Source organism: Cottoperca gobio, chromosome 14 (genome assembly GCF_900634415.1).
Source record: "Cottoperca gobio chromosome 14, fCotGob3.1, whole genome shotgun sequence".
NCBI lineage: Eukaryota > Metazoa > Chordata > Actinopteri > Perciformes > Bovichtidae > Cottoperca > Cottoperca gobio.
Window position 1 is genome coordinate 23,685,559 of NC_041368.1, and position 16,478 is coordinate 23,702,036.

Here is a 16,478-nt window from a genome sequence, read left to right on the forward strand (position 1 = left end):
AATAAGTGCTTACTTTTTTGCAGGAGAAATAAAAAAATAAAAAGCACAGGACACGTGAAGCACAGGCACAAATACGTTTTCACTAAATATTTCTGCTAAATGTAAATTAATGCAACCGAAACTAACCAGATTACAGTGGATTATACACATGATTTATGATTAGGGTTTAATCTAAATGCTTTCTGACTACATTTATTATAAGATCACTATTTGATCCTTTCCCCTCGGATGTGAACTTTCCCCTATATTAAACCGACAAGCTATTTTAGGCAATCACAAGAGCGATGGCACAACCGTCACGGTCAAAAGATCCGTGTAGCTGCTGTAATTCCACTTTGGACTAATCCTAAAAATACATTTGGATACTCTAGAATTATCATATTAAACCACCTTCATGCAGGATATTGGGGATTTTTTTTTTCTTAAGCAAAAGTGACAGTGAAGTTTCAGCCAAGTGGCAGACGGGGATTTAATCAGTCACAGTCCTAATAAAATAAGAATTATATATTTCCTCTGCATGTAAATTGTGTCCCCTGAGGGTATTTCCAGAGGTTCCTCCGTTAATCCTGTATGTAAATTGCAGCCAATAGATGCTGTTGTTGAGTTGGGCTGGGATTAGCAGGAGGCGAATGAGTTTCAATTTTACTGGATTACAGAACAAAGAAAGGGGAAAGGGACACCCTGCTCTGTTAAAGGGAAAAGAGAAATAAACTCAGATAAAATACACAAATAATAGAATATAAAACGTGCGATCGAAGTCAACATTGTGATGTTCCGGATTACGATGTTTTAGCAGACGCTGCAGCTACATTGTGGATGAGAATTGTGTTTCTGATGGATTAAAACGGGGAATAAACCTATTCCGGGATTGACAGCAGCAACAAGGCTATTTAATCGCTAATTAAGGTGAGATTTCGCTGTCCCTTTTAATATTCATGAGCAGTTATATAGTTTGTTTTCATGAAACGTGTTGCTTTTTCTTACTGTACCTTTAGAAATGACAGATTATAACCTAATTTCTGGACTGGGGGAGGAGATGAAAGGAAAGTGTTAGCGCTAGCTAGCAAGAGAGCTAACGAGTGTACGGTAGCTAGTTAGCTAGCAGCGTTATTATGACACCGTTAGCTAATTAGCAGCGTTGATGAGTTAAACATAACGTTACGGGAAGAAGAGCAGAAAGGTTATTGTTGGTTCAGTGAAACCTCGTGGAGAGAACCTGTAACCTTGTGAGAGATAGTTTGTGATTAGGACGGCTAAATGATCCCCATATATTGCTATCACTGATAAGGTTGCGGAGCTAGTACAACAAAGCCAGCTAGCTAACGGAGCTAAGTGTGAACGAGAAGGGAAACAAGACGTGAACTTCTGAACAGTTAGGATATAGAAAGCTTTCAGTAGCAGCCTCGAGGAGTTAAAGCTACACCCCATTACTCTGCAGGAAACAAACAATGGGGGGCTAATTGCGTTATCGTTGATTACAGTCCCTAAAGTAGCTCTGTGTTTCCTGAAGGACACCACACATGATGAGGGAACTCAAAGTGTTTGTGAGAGCTGAAGCTAGAAGCTAGCTGTGGTTGGTATAACACTGGGATTAAACTTTGTCAGATGAAACTGTCAGGGGATTGAACCCCCCAGAGAGACTGGTACACGGGCTCATTTCCTGTGGAAGCACAGACCCTGACTTTATTTATTGCTCCCCAGGTCTCATATCCTGTGCTTGCTAGCTGTTTGTCCTGGGTCCAGCTCTTCAGAGTCAGTCCTCTGCTCTCTCATGTGATGGGAGTTTACTACTAGTCCTCCTGCCAGGGTGCAGAGTCACCAACCCATTCAAAACACGGCACAGCTCAATGTTACAATGCAAACACCATGTTCGCTTACACACTACACATGTGGACAGTCATTCTGTAAAGCTGTGTGAGGACATGTGTAAAAGTGGTCCTTATGTTTGTGTAGTATCTTATTAAATCATAAAATAACAAAGTAGGGCTCAAAAAAGATGACTCACGGTTTTGCATGATTTATTAACTGCAAACGTCGTACACAATATTGCCATCCAATATGTTGTTTAATTTAAACCTGTGTAGGTGGATTGGACCTTTTACTCCTCACGTGAAGCCGATCTCTGTGGTCCTTTGTTTACCTTTGCAGTTTTACAATCCTAACATCAGTGATGACTTTTCCTTAAGCCCACGGCCTCAGGCACACGGTGAACTCAAAAGGCATCAAGTCGTTGTAATGATAAGTTAGACAGCAGCTGTCAAACCACACCCTGATTTACTGGAAGTGTGTCAACATTAGAGTCTGATGTTTTCCTTCATCATGACATAAACAATCCATTATTCAGTTAGTAACATGCCAGACGTAACGTTGAGACTGATGCTCAGGAGTCATTCAGCTGTTTTAGAACAAGCCACTCACCTCTACAGGTGAGCGAGGCGTTTGTACCAAACATTTCTCTTCAGGATTCTTTACACCTGTCGAATTCCCACATTCAGACGACACTGGACTGACATCTCTCGTGTTCTTGCACCCGTTAATTACACTTTTACTATCGACTGCTCTACATAACTTGACCAGCTCAGTGCCAGATTAAACTGGTTAGGCGTAGTTTCCTCTCCTTTTTAAATCGGCGTGCTGACCTAAATCCATGGCACCGTGCGGCACACAAACAAAATAACACATGTACCAACAACAACTAGACACATGGCCTACTTAAGATGGATAGTCGTGGCTGAATCTAAATGACAGAATGTGCTTAAGATTAAATTCAAGGTCAACAAACCAAACTTTTATTTGCATTCAGTGCTACTCACCAACAGGGATTGTGTGTATCCTTGAGGCCTAACGAAAGGTGATGGCTGCCGATCATTCCTCATGAAACATGAGCATCTCATGGCCACCTGTAGATCAGAGGAATAGTATGAAACCATTGGCAGGAATGTGTATTGCATCACTTGCATGCATGTGTGTCCTCATCACCGGCATACAAACAAAACATTGAGCTCCTCTGGTACCTTTTTAAATCTGACCCCAGCTTCTCCACCACCTGCTGCTGTTTGGATATCAGCTGATAGACATTTAACACTCAAACGCAGTGCAGCCATTTATTTTTGGGCCTTGACGTTTGTGACCAAACCTGTGCCCAACTTCAACCTGAGCAGTAATTAGCCAGACTAATTGAAAACACCTGTGCAGTGGTGCAGGGTGTTCAAAGCTCCAATACATTTCTTTCTTCCTGTGAAACCATGTACTGTGTACGCAATGGTGACCTTCTATGTGACCGCATTATCATGTTTCTAAGACATGCAGTTATATACCAGCACATGGTGTCTGCAGCTGACGTAAGACGCACACGTGTGTCCATTCAAAACACAGACTTGAGAGAGAGACAGGTGCCTCACATACCAGCAGACTTCCTGTGTAGGAATGTGAGGTTTACTCCTTATGAGAGTAAGTAGGTATATTCATATGTAAAGTGTAAATGTTTCAACAACAGCTTCAGTAAAAACCTTGGTTATTGCTGGTGTAGCCTTTTGACACCCAGAAATCTGACATGTTGTATGTGAACGTACATTTAATTGGTCGGCTTCACTGTGTAGATGTAGACGTTCTTTGGATCTGTAGCCAGAGTGCCGCTCTGTCAGTAAACAGCTTTATCTCATTACAGCCCTTTTTGGGTCCTCTGGTCTTCGGCCGTTTCTGAGCACATTTAAATTCACTTAGCGGTTTGGCTCCAAACGGCACTCCGGCTGCTTGCCCAGGATTTTAAGATGCAGGAAAAAGCCAGAAAGATGCAAACATGGTGATAAGACATCAGTAGAAACGTTAAAAAGAGCATGCTGCTTCTAGTGTAATGGTTTCTATTAATCATCTTTTCAGAAAGTCATTTCTGAAGCATACCTCAGTGGGTTTTACAAGCTCGTAAAGTCCAATAGACTTTTTGTTTTTACCAATCAGATTATGTCTTTATAGGATTCTGAACCACAGAATCTAAAGGAACCTTCAGCTCCTCTAAAAAGGATTGCTGGCTGGGCTCGGAGGATAAATGAGCTTTTGTCAAAGTGATGGTTTGGATGAATAGTGAATCAATATAATAGTGTTGGCATGTCCACAAAGTTTGCGTCATTCACATCAGAGCAACTGCGTGATTAGCATCCAAGAATGTTTCTTTGTATTTGTCTTCACTCGTGGTTATAGAGAGCTGCCAGTTATTAATGTCGTTGCACGCTGATTGTTTAATATTCACAGAGAACCCTAACAGCACCGTGACATCCTGCAAAGCAAGTGAAATGGCATTATTGTGAGCCGATGCTTATCCCCACCTTTCTCCTCCTCGCTACTTCCTTTGCCTTTTAAATATGTGAGGGAAAGAGGCCATCTATTTCGAGGCCGCAATCATTTAGAAAGGGAGGGGGCTAATGTTTGCTGTGGCCTCAGGGGAGGCAGATTTAGATGGCCAATAGACTTGGCATGTTCAGACTGGTGCAGCTGAAGCCACCACACCCTCCCTCCCCTCTCTGCCCCTCTCTGCCTCTCTGTCCTCTCTCTATTGAGTCAGTGGTTGGGGCTTGCCAGAGGCCAGTATAATGGTTCCCAGTGTCTGGAGAGATTAAAGGCCAGAGCTGCATTGTTCAAATGCCCCGAGATTAGTTTCCAAGGAGACGGGTTTCAGTTGCCATGAGAACATAGTGCCTGGCTTTAGCCCAGCGGTTTTTCGCTTTAACATTTCCTATCTGTTTTCCTCTTTACTTTAATTTACATCATCTGTCTTGTTATTTGGAGCGACGATGACTTTGTTTTCCACAGGAAGTGTGTGCAGTTGCACCACAGTACTCTGCTCGCCGTGCTCGTGGAAACTTAAGGTCTTATCTCGGTTATCTGGAGTCAGTATCTCTTTTTCGGCGCCATCTGACACGGAGAGATAATACAGCGTATAGGGGCTCTCATGACATCATGTGATGGCTCTAATTATCCCCGAATGACTAGCACAAGACCATAAAACCTTAAGTTGCTAATTCAGATGGATTTGCCTTTTAGCCACGCTAGCGGTTTGGCTCTAGGGATGTTGGGCAGTCGACCACTCTCGTACAGACTTGAATATCTTAAGAATTGTTGACTTTTTCTCGAGCACCAGCAGTAACTAAAAAGTTCTTCCTGTCTGCTTCTGCCGGATGTATTGGCACAAAGTCTTATACATACATTTATGGTTTAAAGATGATGAATCCTTATGACTGTGGCGATCTCCGGACCTTTCCTCCAGCGCCAACATGAAGTTCACATTTATGGTTTTGGCTGAAATGTCTCAACTGCTTCTGCACGGGTTGCCAGGTTTGGTTCAGACATTCGTGTGTCCCCCTCAGGGTGAATTCTAAAAACTTTGTTGATCCCTTCTTTTTGCTCATCATGAAGTCATATGTGTCCAATACTTTGGTTTATGACTAAATGCCTGAGAAACTAATGATAACTCCCATCGGCCGCAGCTGCACCGTGTTAAGTGCTAATAAAGATGCTTTATAACTAAGGATGACGCATTACAAGTATTAGAAGTACACACTTCCTGTCTCCTAAGTGGGCACGGTATGCTAACATCAGATATTCACATGGCTAACAAACACATTTTGCATTATGGGTATTATTTAGCGGGAACGTTCGCAAACGTTAGTTGATGTGAGCTTAACATTCTGACATATTCGCTGCGTGTTGCCAGATTTCTGCAGAGTTTGTTGCTGAGACAAAAAGACAAATTGATGTCGAACGTTCATTTGTCTCCTGATCTGTCCGTCTGAATCTGTGTTTCTTTCTCCCTCTGTAGTTAATAGACTCAGTTCCTGCCGCTCGTCTCCTAAAGCTGTAAAGCTGCTCACCATCACCCTGTTGACTTCGTCATTATGAGCATGTTAACATGATGCTGTTAGCATTTAGTTCACAGCACCACTGTGCCACAGTGAAGCCTCACAGAGCCGGTGTTACTATATAAAAACAATCATTCTTGAGGTGATAAAAGCTCGTACCCTCTCTTCATCTCCCAGCCTCCACTATCAGATCGATGCCCTGATGCACGCTATATTCGCTTAAAGTCAAACCAAATGATGTCAGCAGAAACTGCTTTGAATGCAGGTCACTGCTGCATGTGTTCATCAATGCATGCTCACGTACGGACTTTGTCTGTGTCGCACTGTGGCTACCTGCCTCAACTGTGTTGATGTGTTCCCTGCAGAGGCATGGCTCAGATGAGGAAGCTGGCATGTGATGGCATCAGGACGAACTCCCGCGGTGACTCACAGGCCCCGCTGGTGTCAGCCAGACAGGAGATCCTCACCAGCCTGGTGTCGGCGCTGGACTCAGTGGTATGTCTCTGATCAGCGTCATTTCATTTTGGAGATTTGTATTTTGGGGTGTAAAGATGATGGAATCCACAAAGCATTCTGTGAATATGCACCAAACAGCAGACAATACTAACATGTACAGTGTGACAGTACCTGAAGCCCAACCCGTGCTCAGTGTTGGTATTAAGCTTTGGATCATATGAACATTTCATGTCACGGTTATAATTCTGTTAGTTCTTTTGTTATGTCACAGTGAGTGTTCAGTATTTTACACTGGAATTATACTTCCTGTCTTTCGATGGTTAAGCGAATTGCATCCTTAGAAATGTATTCTTAGCTCAGTCCATGGTATCTGATTGGGATCTGTATCTGCTGGTACGCATGGTTGGGCTATAATAAGAATGCAGCTCTTCTAGTTGATCAGTTTTCTTTATAACCTCTTGAGTTGTACATGTCTTCCTCAGAGCTTATGGTAAGGACTTATGAGTAAAGGATGCCTCCTTGCTTTGCAGTGCATGGCGATGTCTAAGCTCAATGCCGAGGTGGCGTGCGTCACCGTCCACGAGGACAGCGTGATCGCTGTCGGCACAGAGAAGGGCAGAGTGTTCCTCAACTCCAGGAGGGAAATCCAAACAGACTTCTACAAGTTTTGCCGTAAGTTGCTGCTCTCCTGTGTAATCCCGAGTGTTGTTTTCCATTCATCGTTCTCGATGGAGCGTTGATCAGACTCGTTATGGCTGCAGCTGTGAGGCCGTTACATAAAATGCACTGACTCGTCCCTGCAGGACTTTGTGATCGCACAAATGCAGATTCAGCCAAAAGCTTCAGTAACTGCAGCAGCTTGCAGTTTATTCTTCAATGTCACATTAATTCCACAGAAAACTAAGTAGTTGCAGTTCCACACATGTTATCAGATAAAACAATATATCAACTAAGTGTCTTGTCACATGTCATGTGTTCACACTGATGTCTGTGAACAGTACGTGTGTCAGGCGCTGGTTGAGGGGAGATTAGCTCTAAATGGATGTTATAGTGCCGACTTGTCATTAAGACGTTAAAGACACTGAGTCCCACCTGTCGACCTTGAGCGCTAACGTATAACAGCTTCTAATGTTCTCAGACTCAACAATGTTTCCCTCTGAATTATAATAATAACACTCATTTCAGGCACTTTAATTTCATCAGGCTGATTTTTCAAGGTGAACGTAGTTTTTCCTGCAGCTCCAGTTTGTGTTGTTATCAGCTTCACAACGCTGCACAGCTTTCTTCTCTGTGTATCGTTGTGTTTATAGCTTTGTGCACAGTGTCACGTAAAGCTGCACTAGTTTTATACTTCTTGTAGATTTAGATTCGAGTGGTGCTGCGTCGGATCCTTTCAGACACGTGTGATTCACATGTTTTTATCCAACTAAATATTTATATTTAATCGCATATTATGAATCTGCATTCATCAGATTAACTTTTATACCAACGATGAAGAACGATGTCGAAGAATTCACCAGTTTGGAAGCTCATTGTTGTTTTTGTAAACTCTCACTGCGTCTTACACGCGTCTGAGATGTGTTTGTGAACTTGTTATTTTTAATGCTTACTGGATTTTGAAGACTTGTGTCATTTGGCTTTCAGGGGGGCCATGTCTCCAGAATGTGCCCACAGCAAACGCTCACACCAAAGACCAGGACGGCGATCTGAGCAAACTGAGTAAGGAGGGGGAGCATGGGAAGTCAAGAGCGCCATCAGATGCTCAGTCCAACATCTTTGTTCTGAGGAAGATGGTGGAGGAAGTCTTCACTGTACTGTACAGTAAGTGCAACGTGTGTTCCTCTGCATATTTATATCCAACAACTCTATAAACCTCATGACTTGCATCATCTCCGACATTGAAATAATGCCTGTTATTCGTTATTCAAGAGTTTAATATGAGGCGTACTTTCAACCATAACAGGCCATAAGACCTATAATTACTTTGTATATGTGTATCCCAAATAAGTTCACTCTTAGAAAATACGCTTTTTAAATTAAAATTGTGGAAAAGTCCACATTTCGCCGTCTTTAATTTCCTTGGACATCTCGCGGTGTACGCAGGTGAAGCTGTGGGTAAGAGCAGCCTGGTCCCTGTGCCTTATGAGCGGATCCAGAAGGACCCCGGCTGTGTGGTGGCCCACGGCCTGCCTGAGGGAGCCACGCTGAAGAAGCCCTCGGAGTACGACACAAAGACACTGATGAAGATTCTGGAGCAGAGCCACCGCATCCAGTTCACGGTAAAAAGGTGAGTCTGCAAAGTGAACGCCGGGTAAATCCACTGAACGCTTGTATCAGATAATGAAAGCAGCTGTTTCACGATCCTGTGTGTGTGTGTGTGTGTGTGTGTGTGTGTGTGTGTGTGTGTGTGTGTGTGTGTGTGTGTGTGTGTGTGTGTGTGTGTGTGTGTGAGGTTACATGTTTGTCTCTCTGACGTGAACGCTTTCTCACACAGCACAGATAGCGTCCTGAACAAAGCCTGAGCGCGGCTGCTGCTGTTTGTCGTAGGGCTTTGGGTTAAGTCAACATTTATTTGGGAGGTCAACTCAGCCATCAGCTTCTGAACAGAACGTGATAAACAGGTGACGGCAGCGAATGTCATGCGGGGACAGTCGAGGCCGGACTTTGAGCCTGTTGACCACCAGCTCTGATTCTATCTTTGTGGGGAGTGTTGGTCTGACTGGAACATGTGAGACTCAAGGTTACAGGTGGCTCCATCTGAAACACTCTGCAGCCACCAAGTTGTTAAAATACTAACATGTCTTCAGTTTTGTCTCTTCTGTGCGTTTTGTCCATCACCAACACGTCACATGTGTTGGTGCAGGACAGATTGAGGGTCTGCGAGTGCAACACAGTGTAACGCTTGTTGAGATGGAGACTGAAGTGTGTGTTTGGTCTGCTTGTGTCTCATGGTTAGAGGTAGAGAGAAGTAGTGTTGGATACCATCACATTTTAACTGATTTTAACACATTTTTCTTAGAAATCCAACAGACTGAATATCTGAACCTGTCAGGGAGCGACAGCCAATCAGAGCTCAGGACACGATGTGAGGGGAAACCTCTGGGGGGGGGTTCATTTTACAAAAGGATGGAACGTTTTGTTTTATGAACTTTCGATTGAAGAACAACCATTTTTATTCATCCAGCACGTGATCATTCTGAGGACGAAATCACTTCAATCGTAGAATTCTGAACAATTAACACGTAAAACACAAAATAAAAGCGTCTCTACGTCCTCCCTCGTGTCGGTCTGTCACCAGGCGTAGTGTGAGAACGACGTGTGTCGGAGGAAGCAACATGTGACCAGCTTTGCATTACATTAAAACATTAAGTAGTGAGTTACACAACGCTAGAAAGAACAAAACAGTGGAAGAGAAGGTGAAGAGTAGAATAAACAGATGATAGTGGTGATGGCCTAGTGGTCTGGTGAAACCAGAAGGTTGGGGGTTCAACACCAGGCTGCCACCAGTGTACCCCTGAGCAAGGCACTAAACCCTGAGCTGCTCTAGGAGTCCCTGTACTGAGTTCACTGTAAGTCGCTCTGGATAAGAGTCTGCTGAATGACCTGTGATGTAATGATGGGAAGTGATTGAACACATTGGTTCTTATTAAAGAAGAGTTGTTGATGTAAATGTTGAATTAGCCAAACGGAACGAGCTCTGAACGAGACGCTCTGAACGAGACGCTCTGAACGAGACGCTCTGAACGAGACGCTCTGAACGAGACGCTCTGAACGTGACGCTCTGAACGAGACGCTCTGAACGTGACGCTCTGAACGAGACGCTCTGAACGTAGACGCTCTGAACGAGACGCTCTGAACGAGACGCTCTGAACGGGACGTTCTGAACGAGACGCTCTGAACGAGACGCTCTGAACGTGACGCTCTGAACGAGACGCTCTGAACGTGACGCTCTGAACGTGACGCTCTGAACGAGACGCTCTGAACGAGACGCTCTGAACGTGACGCTCTGAACGTGACGCTCTGAACGAGACGCTCTGAACGTGACGCTCTGAACGTGACGCTCTGAACGTGACGCTCTGAACGAGACGCTCTGAACGTGACGCTCTGAACGAGACGCTCTGAACGTGACGCTCTGAACGTGACGCTCTGAACGTGACGCTCTGAACGTGACGCTCTGAACGTGACGCTCTGAACGTGACGCTCTGAACGAGACGCTCTGAACGAGACGCTCTGAACGTGACGCTCTGAACGTGACGCTCTGAACGTGACGCTCTGAACGAGACGCTCTGAACGAGACGCTCTGAACGAGACGCTCTGAACGTGACGCTCTGAACCAGACGCTCTGAACGTGACGCTCTGAACGAGACGCTCTGAACGTGACGCTCTGAACGTGACGCTCTGAACGAGACGCTCTGAACGTGACGCTCTGAACGAGACGCTCTGAACGTGACGCTCTGAACGTGACGCTCTGAACGTGACGCTCTGAACGAGACGCTCTGAACGAGACGCTCTGAACGTGACGCTCTGAACGTGACGCTCTGAACGTGACGCTCTGAACGAGACGCTCTGAACGTGACGCTCTGAACGTGACGCTCTGAACGTGACGCTCTGAACGAGACGCTCTGAACGAGACGCTCTGAACGAGACGCTCTGAACGAGACGCTCTGAACGAGACGCTCTGAACGTGACGCTCTGAACGAGACGCTCTGAACGTGACGCTCTGAACGAGACGCTCTGAACGTGACGCTCTGAACGTGACGCTCTGAACGAGACGCTCTGAACGAGACGCTCTGAACGTGACGCTCTGAACGTGACGCTCTGAACGTGACGCTCTGAAACGAGACGCTCTGAACGAGACGCTCTGAACAACTTTCTTCTTGATTTTGTGTCTGTGTGCAGACCAGCAGAAGATTTGTCTCGAGAAGTCAAGTCCAGCACTGACGTTAATCACAACTCCATCCCGCCGTCCTGAGCCCGAGCAGCCACGGCCCCGCCAAGACGCCGGCCCAGGGAGTCACGTCATCGAGTCCCGCCTCTTCAAGCAACTCGGTCCTGTCTAACTTCCTGTACGGCATGCACATGTCCTCCAAACCTCATCCGGATGGCAAGCTGGACTTCAAACCCATGTCCCTCCTCAACCTGGGCAAGGACAGACTGGCCAACTGGACAGCAGGGACAGACAACATGAGCACGTCCATCAAGGACTGTGCAAACAACGGTAATGTCTGTTCCACGTGTTGTAAAAGCAGCTGCTTCTCATTGCATCATTTGAAAATCTTCCTTTTGTGAATAAAGGTAAAAGTCAAGATTGATACAACATCCACAATAATGATCCTCATAAAGGAACGCACCATCTCTATATGGAAACATGTATTCCAGACTTCATGCTGTGCCTCCGGCGAGCCTGGAAGAGCTCTGAGTATTATACCGCTCATTATTTCATTCAAAGCAGCACTTTACTTTTGTTGCACATTTCCTTGTTTTTACTCAAATCTCCAAATGCGTACTTCAACTGGACAACAGCGTGGACTTGCTCACGTGTGTTTGAAGTGCGACAGAAGAACTTCTGAAATGTAGACAAACACTCTCACTTTAATTCTACATCCTGGTACTTTTGCTTCTTGGCAGCTGTTCAGATCATTTAGCCGAGTATCTCGACACTAAGTGGAACATCTCTGACTGGAAAGTGACATGTTTAGTTTGTTCTGCTTCTTCAGATGAGACAACGAGACTACCTGGGGAGCAGGGTCAGAGCCCGCCTGGCATCCACATCTCCAAGAGGCTCCTCTTCTCCATAGTGCACGAAAAATCAGGTACGGCTGAACATGTAACGGAGCGGCTTCACCGTGCTGCAGGCGCCTCATTTCAAATGCATAGCACAGATGTGTATCAGACATTACAGATCAGACTCGGCATGTTGGACTGAGCACCCGTCTCTTGTCTCAGCCCTCCGCTGTGTGTTTGTCCTTGCTTTGAAAGTCACGACTGAAGAGAAAGATTTCAATAAAGACGTTTTAACTCCACAAACCTTCATCTTCACAAGGTTTCCCTCAGAGTTCCTCTCAATTACCTCCAGTTATCTTCACTGACATCAGCGAGTAAACTGCGACGGAAAATCAAATAGAAACTTACATTACATTAATTTCTCGTTACCTTTTGAAGCGCTTTGTATTTACAGACATGAGAGGTTTAAATCTTCTCTTCTAACTCTGAAGTACATACAATGTTGCAAAGTCTTCATCACAATCACATTTAACAACCACACTTAAAGAAGGATCAGGCTCACACGTGCAGTCTGACTAGAATATGTTGTGACACATTTACATAATGACAGAAGTCAGATCTGTTCCCCCAGAGGACTCCTACTTGTCCTCCTCTTGTGTGCAGCAGCTGCGCATTGTTTACTGAAGAAAAGCTCAACTATATTAAAGCCGAACCTTTAAGGGCTGAGCTACTGACACGTCGAGCGTAATCCTATAAGAAGATTGCACTTATTCCCCAAGTTGACATTGAGTAGATGGAGAAGATTAATTTTCAGGTCTTGAAATGAAGCTCATTTGAATTTTAAATCTCCGACGAACGTAACACGTTCTGTTTCGTTGCACGTGAAGCAGGAAGTGCGTTCTATACACTTTTTTTACTTGCAGAAAAATGGGATTCTTTTCATTCGGGAAACTGAAGACATCAACACGTTGAGAGAATGTGTTCAGATCTTGTTCAACAGCAGATACGGTAAGAAAAGCTTCATATAGATGTTGTTTGGACCTCAGCATCACAGGCAGCGCTGCCTCCTCGAGCGATTGTTCATGCACACTGATGTTCTGTGCTTATCTGTGGATATTGATGGATGGGGTCAGTGCTGTGGTTGGATCATCTTCTCCTCAGGGAGACGTGTATTTGTAGCTGCAGCACACTGTGGTGATTCCTGCACAACTCAAGCGGAGGAGAAATGCAGCTGATAACAAGTTCTATTTGCATTGTTTTAACACTTGTTTGGAAGTATTCAGTGGATTCTGCGTGTCTTCACATTGAGGAACATTATGGATCGCAGGATCTGTTTCATCCAGCTCACAGCACCGATCGCTAAACGTCATTTCTCATTTAGCTGGAAGTGTCGGCACTTCTTTACGCGGGGAGTGCCTCCCACTGAAGGATGCTTCTCTATGCAAATTGAATGTTTGTAGAGCAACACGTGCAGAAAGATAAAGCCCACGTGCACAGATTGCACTTCTATTGGTCGAGTCCGACCTGCTGGTTCTGAAGAACTATAAAAGACAACATACTCAAACATTTTGTAACTTTTCTTTCATGGAAATTATTAAATTCATATTAAAACATTAACGGTTAAATAACAAATCTGATACCAAGTTACAGGACCTTAAAAATGATCATCTGTACACACATTACTCACAAGAATCAAAATAAAGCTCTCTGTCAGTAGCCCCACGTATCTAAAGTACTGATGCTTCTTGTTTTCTCCCTGCAGCTGAGGCTCTGGGTCTGGATCACATGGTGCCTGTCCCGTACCGCAAAATAGCCTGCGACCCGGGGGCCGTGGAGATCATCGGCATCCCGGACCAGATCCCCTTCAAGAGACCCTGCACCTACGGGGTCCCCAAGCTCAAACGCATCCTGGACGAGCGCCATGGAATCCGCTTCATCGTCAAACGGTAACCGGCGCTTTAAGATCAGAAGAAGTGTTTGTAAGCGTGTTGTTAGTGTGTTGTTAGTGTGTTTTTAGTGTGTTGTTAGTGTGTTTGTAAGCGTGTTGTTAGTGTTTTTAGTGTGTTGTTAGTGTGTTTGTAAGCGTGTTGTTAGCGTGTTGTTAGTGTGTTGTTAGTGTGTTGTTAGCGTGTTGTTAGTGTGTTGCTAGCGTATTGTTAGTGTGTTGTTAGTGTGTTGTTAGCGTGTTGTTAGCGTGTTGTTAGCGTGTTGTTAGTGTGTTGCTAGCGTATTGTTAGTGTGTTGTTAGCGTGTTGTTAGTGTGTTGTTAGTGTGTTTGTAAGCGTGTTGTTAGTGTGTTGTTAGCGTCTTGTTAGCGTGTTGTTAGCGTGTTGCTAGTGTGTTGTTAGCGTGTTGTTAGCGTGTTGTTAGTGTGTTGTTAGTGTGTTGTTAGCGTGTTGTTAGTGTGTTTGTAAGCGTGTTGTTAGTGTGTTGTTAGCGTCTTGTTAGCGTGTTGTTAGCGTGTTGCTAGTGTGTTGTTAGTGTGTTGTTAGCGTGTTAGTGTGTTTGTAAGCGTGTTGTTAGCGTGTTGTTAGCGTGTTGTTAGTGTGTTTGTAAGCGTGTTGTTAGCGTGTTGTTAGCGTGTTGTTAGCGTGTTGTTAGTGTGTTTGTAAGCGTGTTGTTAGCGTGTTGTTAGCGTATTGTTAGCATGTTGCACCTTTTTGGGCCGAGCTGAATGTTCAGGGATGAAGTCGAAGTGTCTTTGCTTCCTTCCATGTCTAATTAATTCTGATTTAGTCGCTGAGTGCTGATCACAGTTTACCCGCTTGGTACAAAACTCCGGTTTGAAACTGCTTCTGAAACTTTTATTCTAAATGATATTTGATCAGCAGCCATCGAGCGAGCCAGCGTTCACCATCTGTGTGTTTAACGTGTGTTTCTTCAGCGCACGACGTCCCGCTGACTGCTGAAACATTTCCATTCATGTCCAAATGACTTTCCCTCTGCAGCATATTGCTAACGGCTGCTCTTCCATCCATTTGTTTAAGCTCATTTAAATGAGCCACCATGCCTTGTTGGAGATAACACATCTTTTAACGAATCCTGCAGGCAGCTCATTAGTGTTAATAGAATTAGGAAAGATTGAAAATGTGATTAATTCAGAATTACATCATATTCCCATTGTCATTGAGAGATGTTCCAGATGCACGCCCTGATGTTCATTTTCTGGCACGTTCTTTGTTGACAGACTTTTAAACTAACTGATCGTTAATTATAACATTTGGCAGCCAAATTTAGTTCTGATATAAAGCTGCAGACGGCTCCTAATTACACCCGGTCACATGGAATAAAATGAAATAAATCCCAGTTATGAGCAGTTCAATTTTAAAATTAGAGGCAGAAACATAAACACTTGCTGGCGTTTGTTAATAACGTAAATCTCATTGAGGGTTTTATTGTTTTGGCGAGTTTGTCAAACCCTCTGGTCCAAAATGAAATATGTTGACAGCAGATAGATTTAAGTTTGGCGCAGATTGTTATGGTCACAGAAGATGAATACTTATGACTTTAGAGATTATTTATAAAGTGACAGCAACTTCAGAGTTTCACTTTTCCAACTTGTTTGTCATCAAGCAGTTAGTTACTTCATCTTCCTTCCTACACGCCCGACTGTCACTCACAGCTGCAACCAGTACAAGTCGATCGACAGACAAATTAATCACCAACTATTTTGATTATAGATTAATTGTTTTTATTAATTAAATTAAAGTAATTATTGATGCAAAAATGGCAGAAAATGCTGTTTTAGCCTCTAAAATGTGTAGATTTCTCTGCTTTTCTCTGTTTTGTATCAGCAAAGTGAAAATCTTTTAGGTTTGGGGACGGACGAGACATCTTTTAGGCAGATTAATAGATAATAAAAATACTCGTTAGCTGCAGCCCCAAGATTTGTTCATTCCTCCTGAAGAAGTAAATCTTTAAAACCAGGTCACAAATATAAAGTTCCACTTCAAAGATGCTCGTTAATTTCCTCAAACAGCTGGACGCTGAAGTTTAAACAAGAGTAAACAGTAGATTTGTCTGGGACTATTTTCAGCGGCACATTAATCCACGTTTGGTGGAGAGGTGATTGGTGTGTGTTGGATTAACTCAGAATAAATGAAAGAACATGTGACGTGTGGAGCTTTGTGTCCTTAAACTATTCGTCTTGTTCAGCAATGACCCCAATAAAGAACGAGGTCATGTGGATTTAATAAGCCAGGAAATTAATTATACAGGAAAGTGCATAAACAGTAAACTTTCTTTTATTTTTATTTTTTATTGATCATTTACTAACATATTACACCCACAGATCCAAACAAATAAAGGTTTATTTTTACATTTTTAGTAATCTGTCCATCCACCAGATCATGAGCTGAATAATCTCCATTTCTCAAACAATGCGTCCGTTCCGCCATTATTATTATTATTAATTATTATTATTAGGAGATGGAGGAGATTGAGGAG

At 43.9% G+C, this 16,478-nt stretch overlaps 1 protein-coding gene and 1 long non-coding RNA gene across 2 annotated transcripts; both read left to right on the forward strand.

Annotated features, from left to right (window-relative positions):
- Window positions 1-617: 617 nt before the first annotated feature.
- LOC115018814 (general transcription factor II-I repeat domain-containing protein 1-like) lies at window positions 618-11,280 on the forward strand. The gene is made up of 6 exons (XM_029448035.1): window positions 618-906; window positions 6,218-6,347; window positions 6,839-6,980; window positions 7,953-8,129; window positions 8,412-8,595; window positions 11,208-11,280. The coding sequence occupies exons 2-6, from the start codon at window positions 6,222-6,224 to the stop codon at window positions 11,278-11,280; spliced, it is 702 nt and encodes a 233-aa protein (XP_029303895.1). The 5' UTR covers window positions 618-906; window positions 6,218-6,221.
- A 108-nt stretch (window positions 11,281-11,388) lies between these two features.
- On the forward strand, window positions 11,389-12,969 carry LOC115019293 (uncharacterized). Its single transcript, XR_003833468.1, has 3 exons — window positions 11,389-11,526; window positions 12,026-12,121; window positions 12,956-12,969. It is a non-coding gene; the product is annotated as an uncharacterized LOC115019293 (long non-coding RNA).
- Window positions 12,970-16,478: the final 3,509 nt, after the last annotated feature.

Coding starts and splice junctions, on each gene's coding strand:
- LOC115018814 (XM_029448035.1), top strand. CDS start 6,222: ATGGCTCAGATGAGGAAGCTGGCATGTGATGGCATCAGGACGAACTCC. Junction 6,981..7,952: donor AGACTTCTACAAGTTTTGCC/GTAAGTTGCTGC, acceptor TTTGGCTTTCAG/GGGGGCCATGTCTCCAGAAT. Junction 8,130..8,411: donor AGTCTTCACTGTACTGTACA/GTAAGTGCAACG, acceptor CGGTGTACGCAG/GTGAAGCTGTGGGTAAGAGC.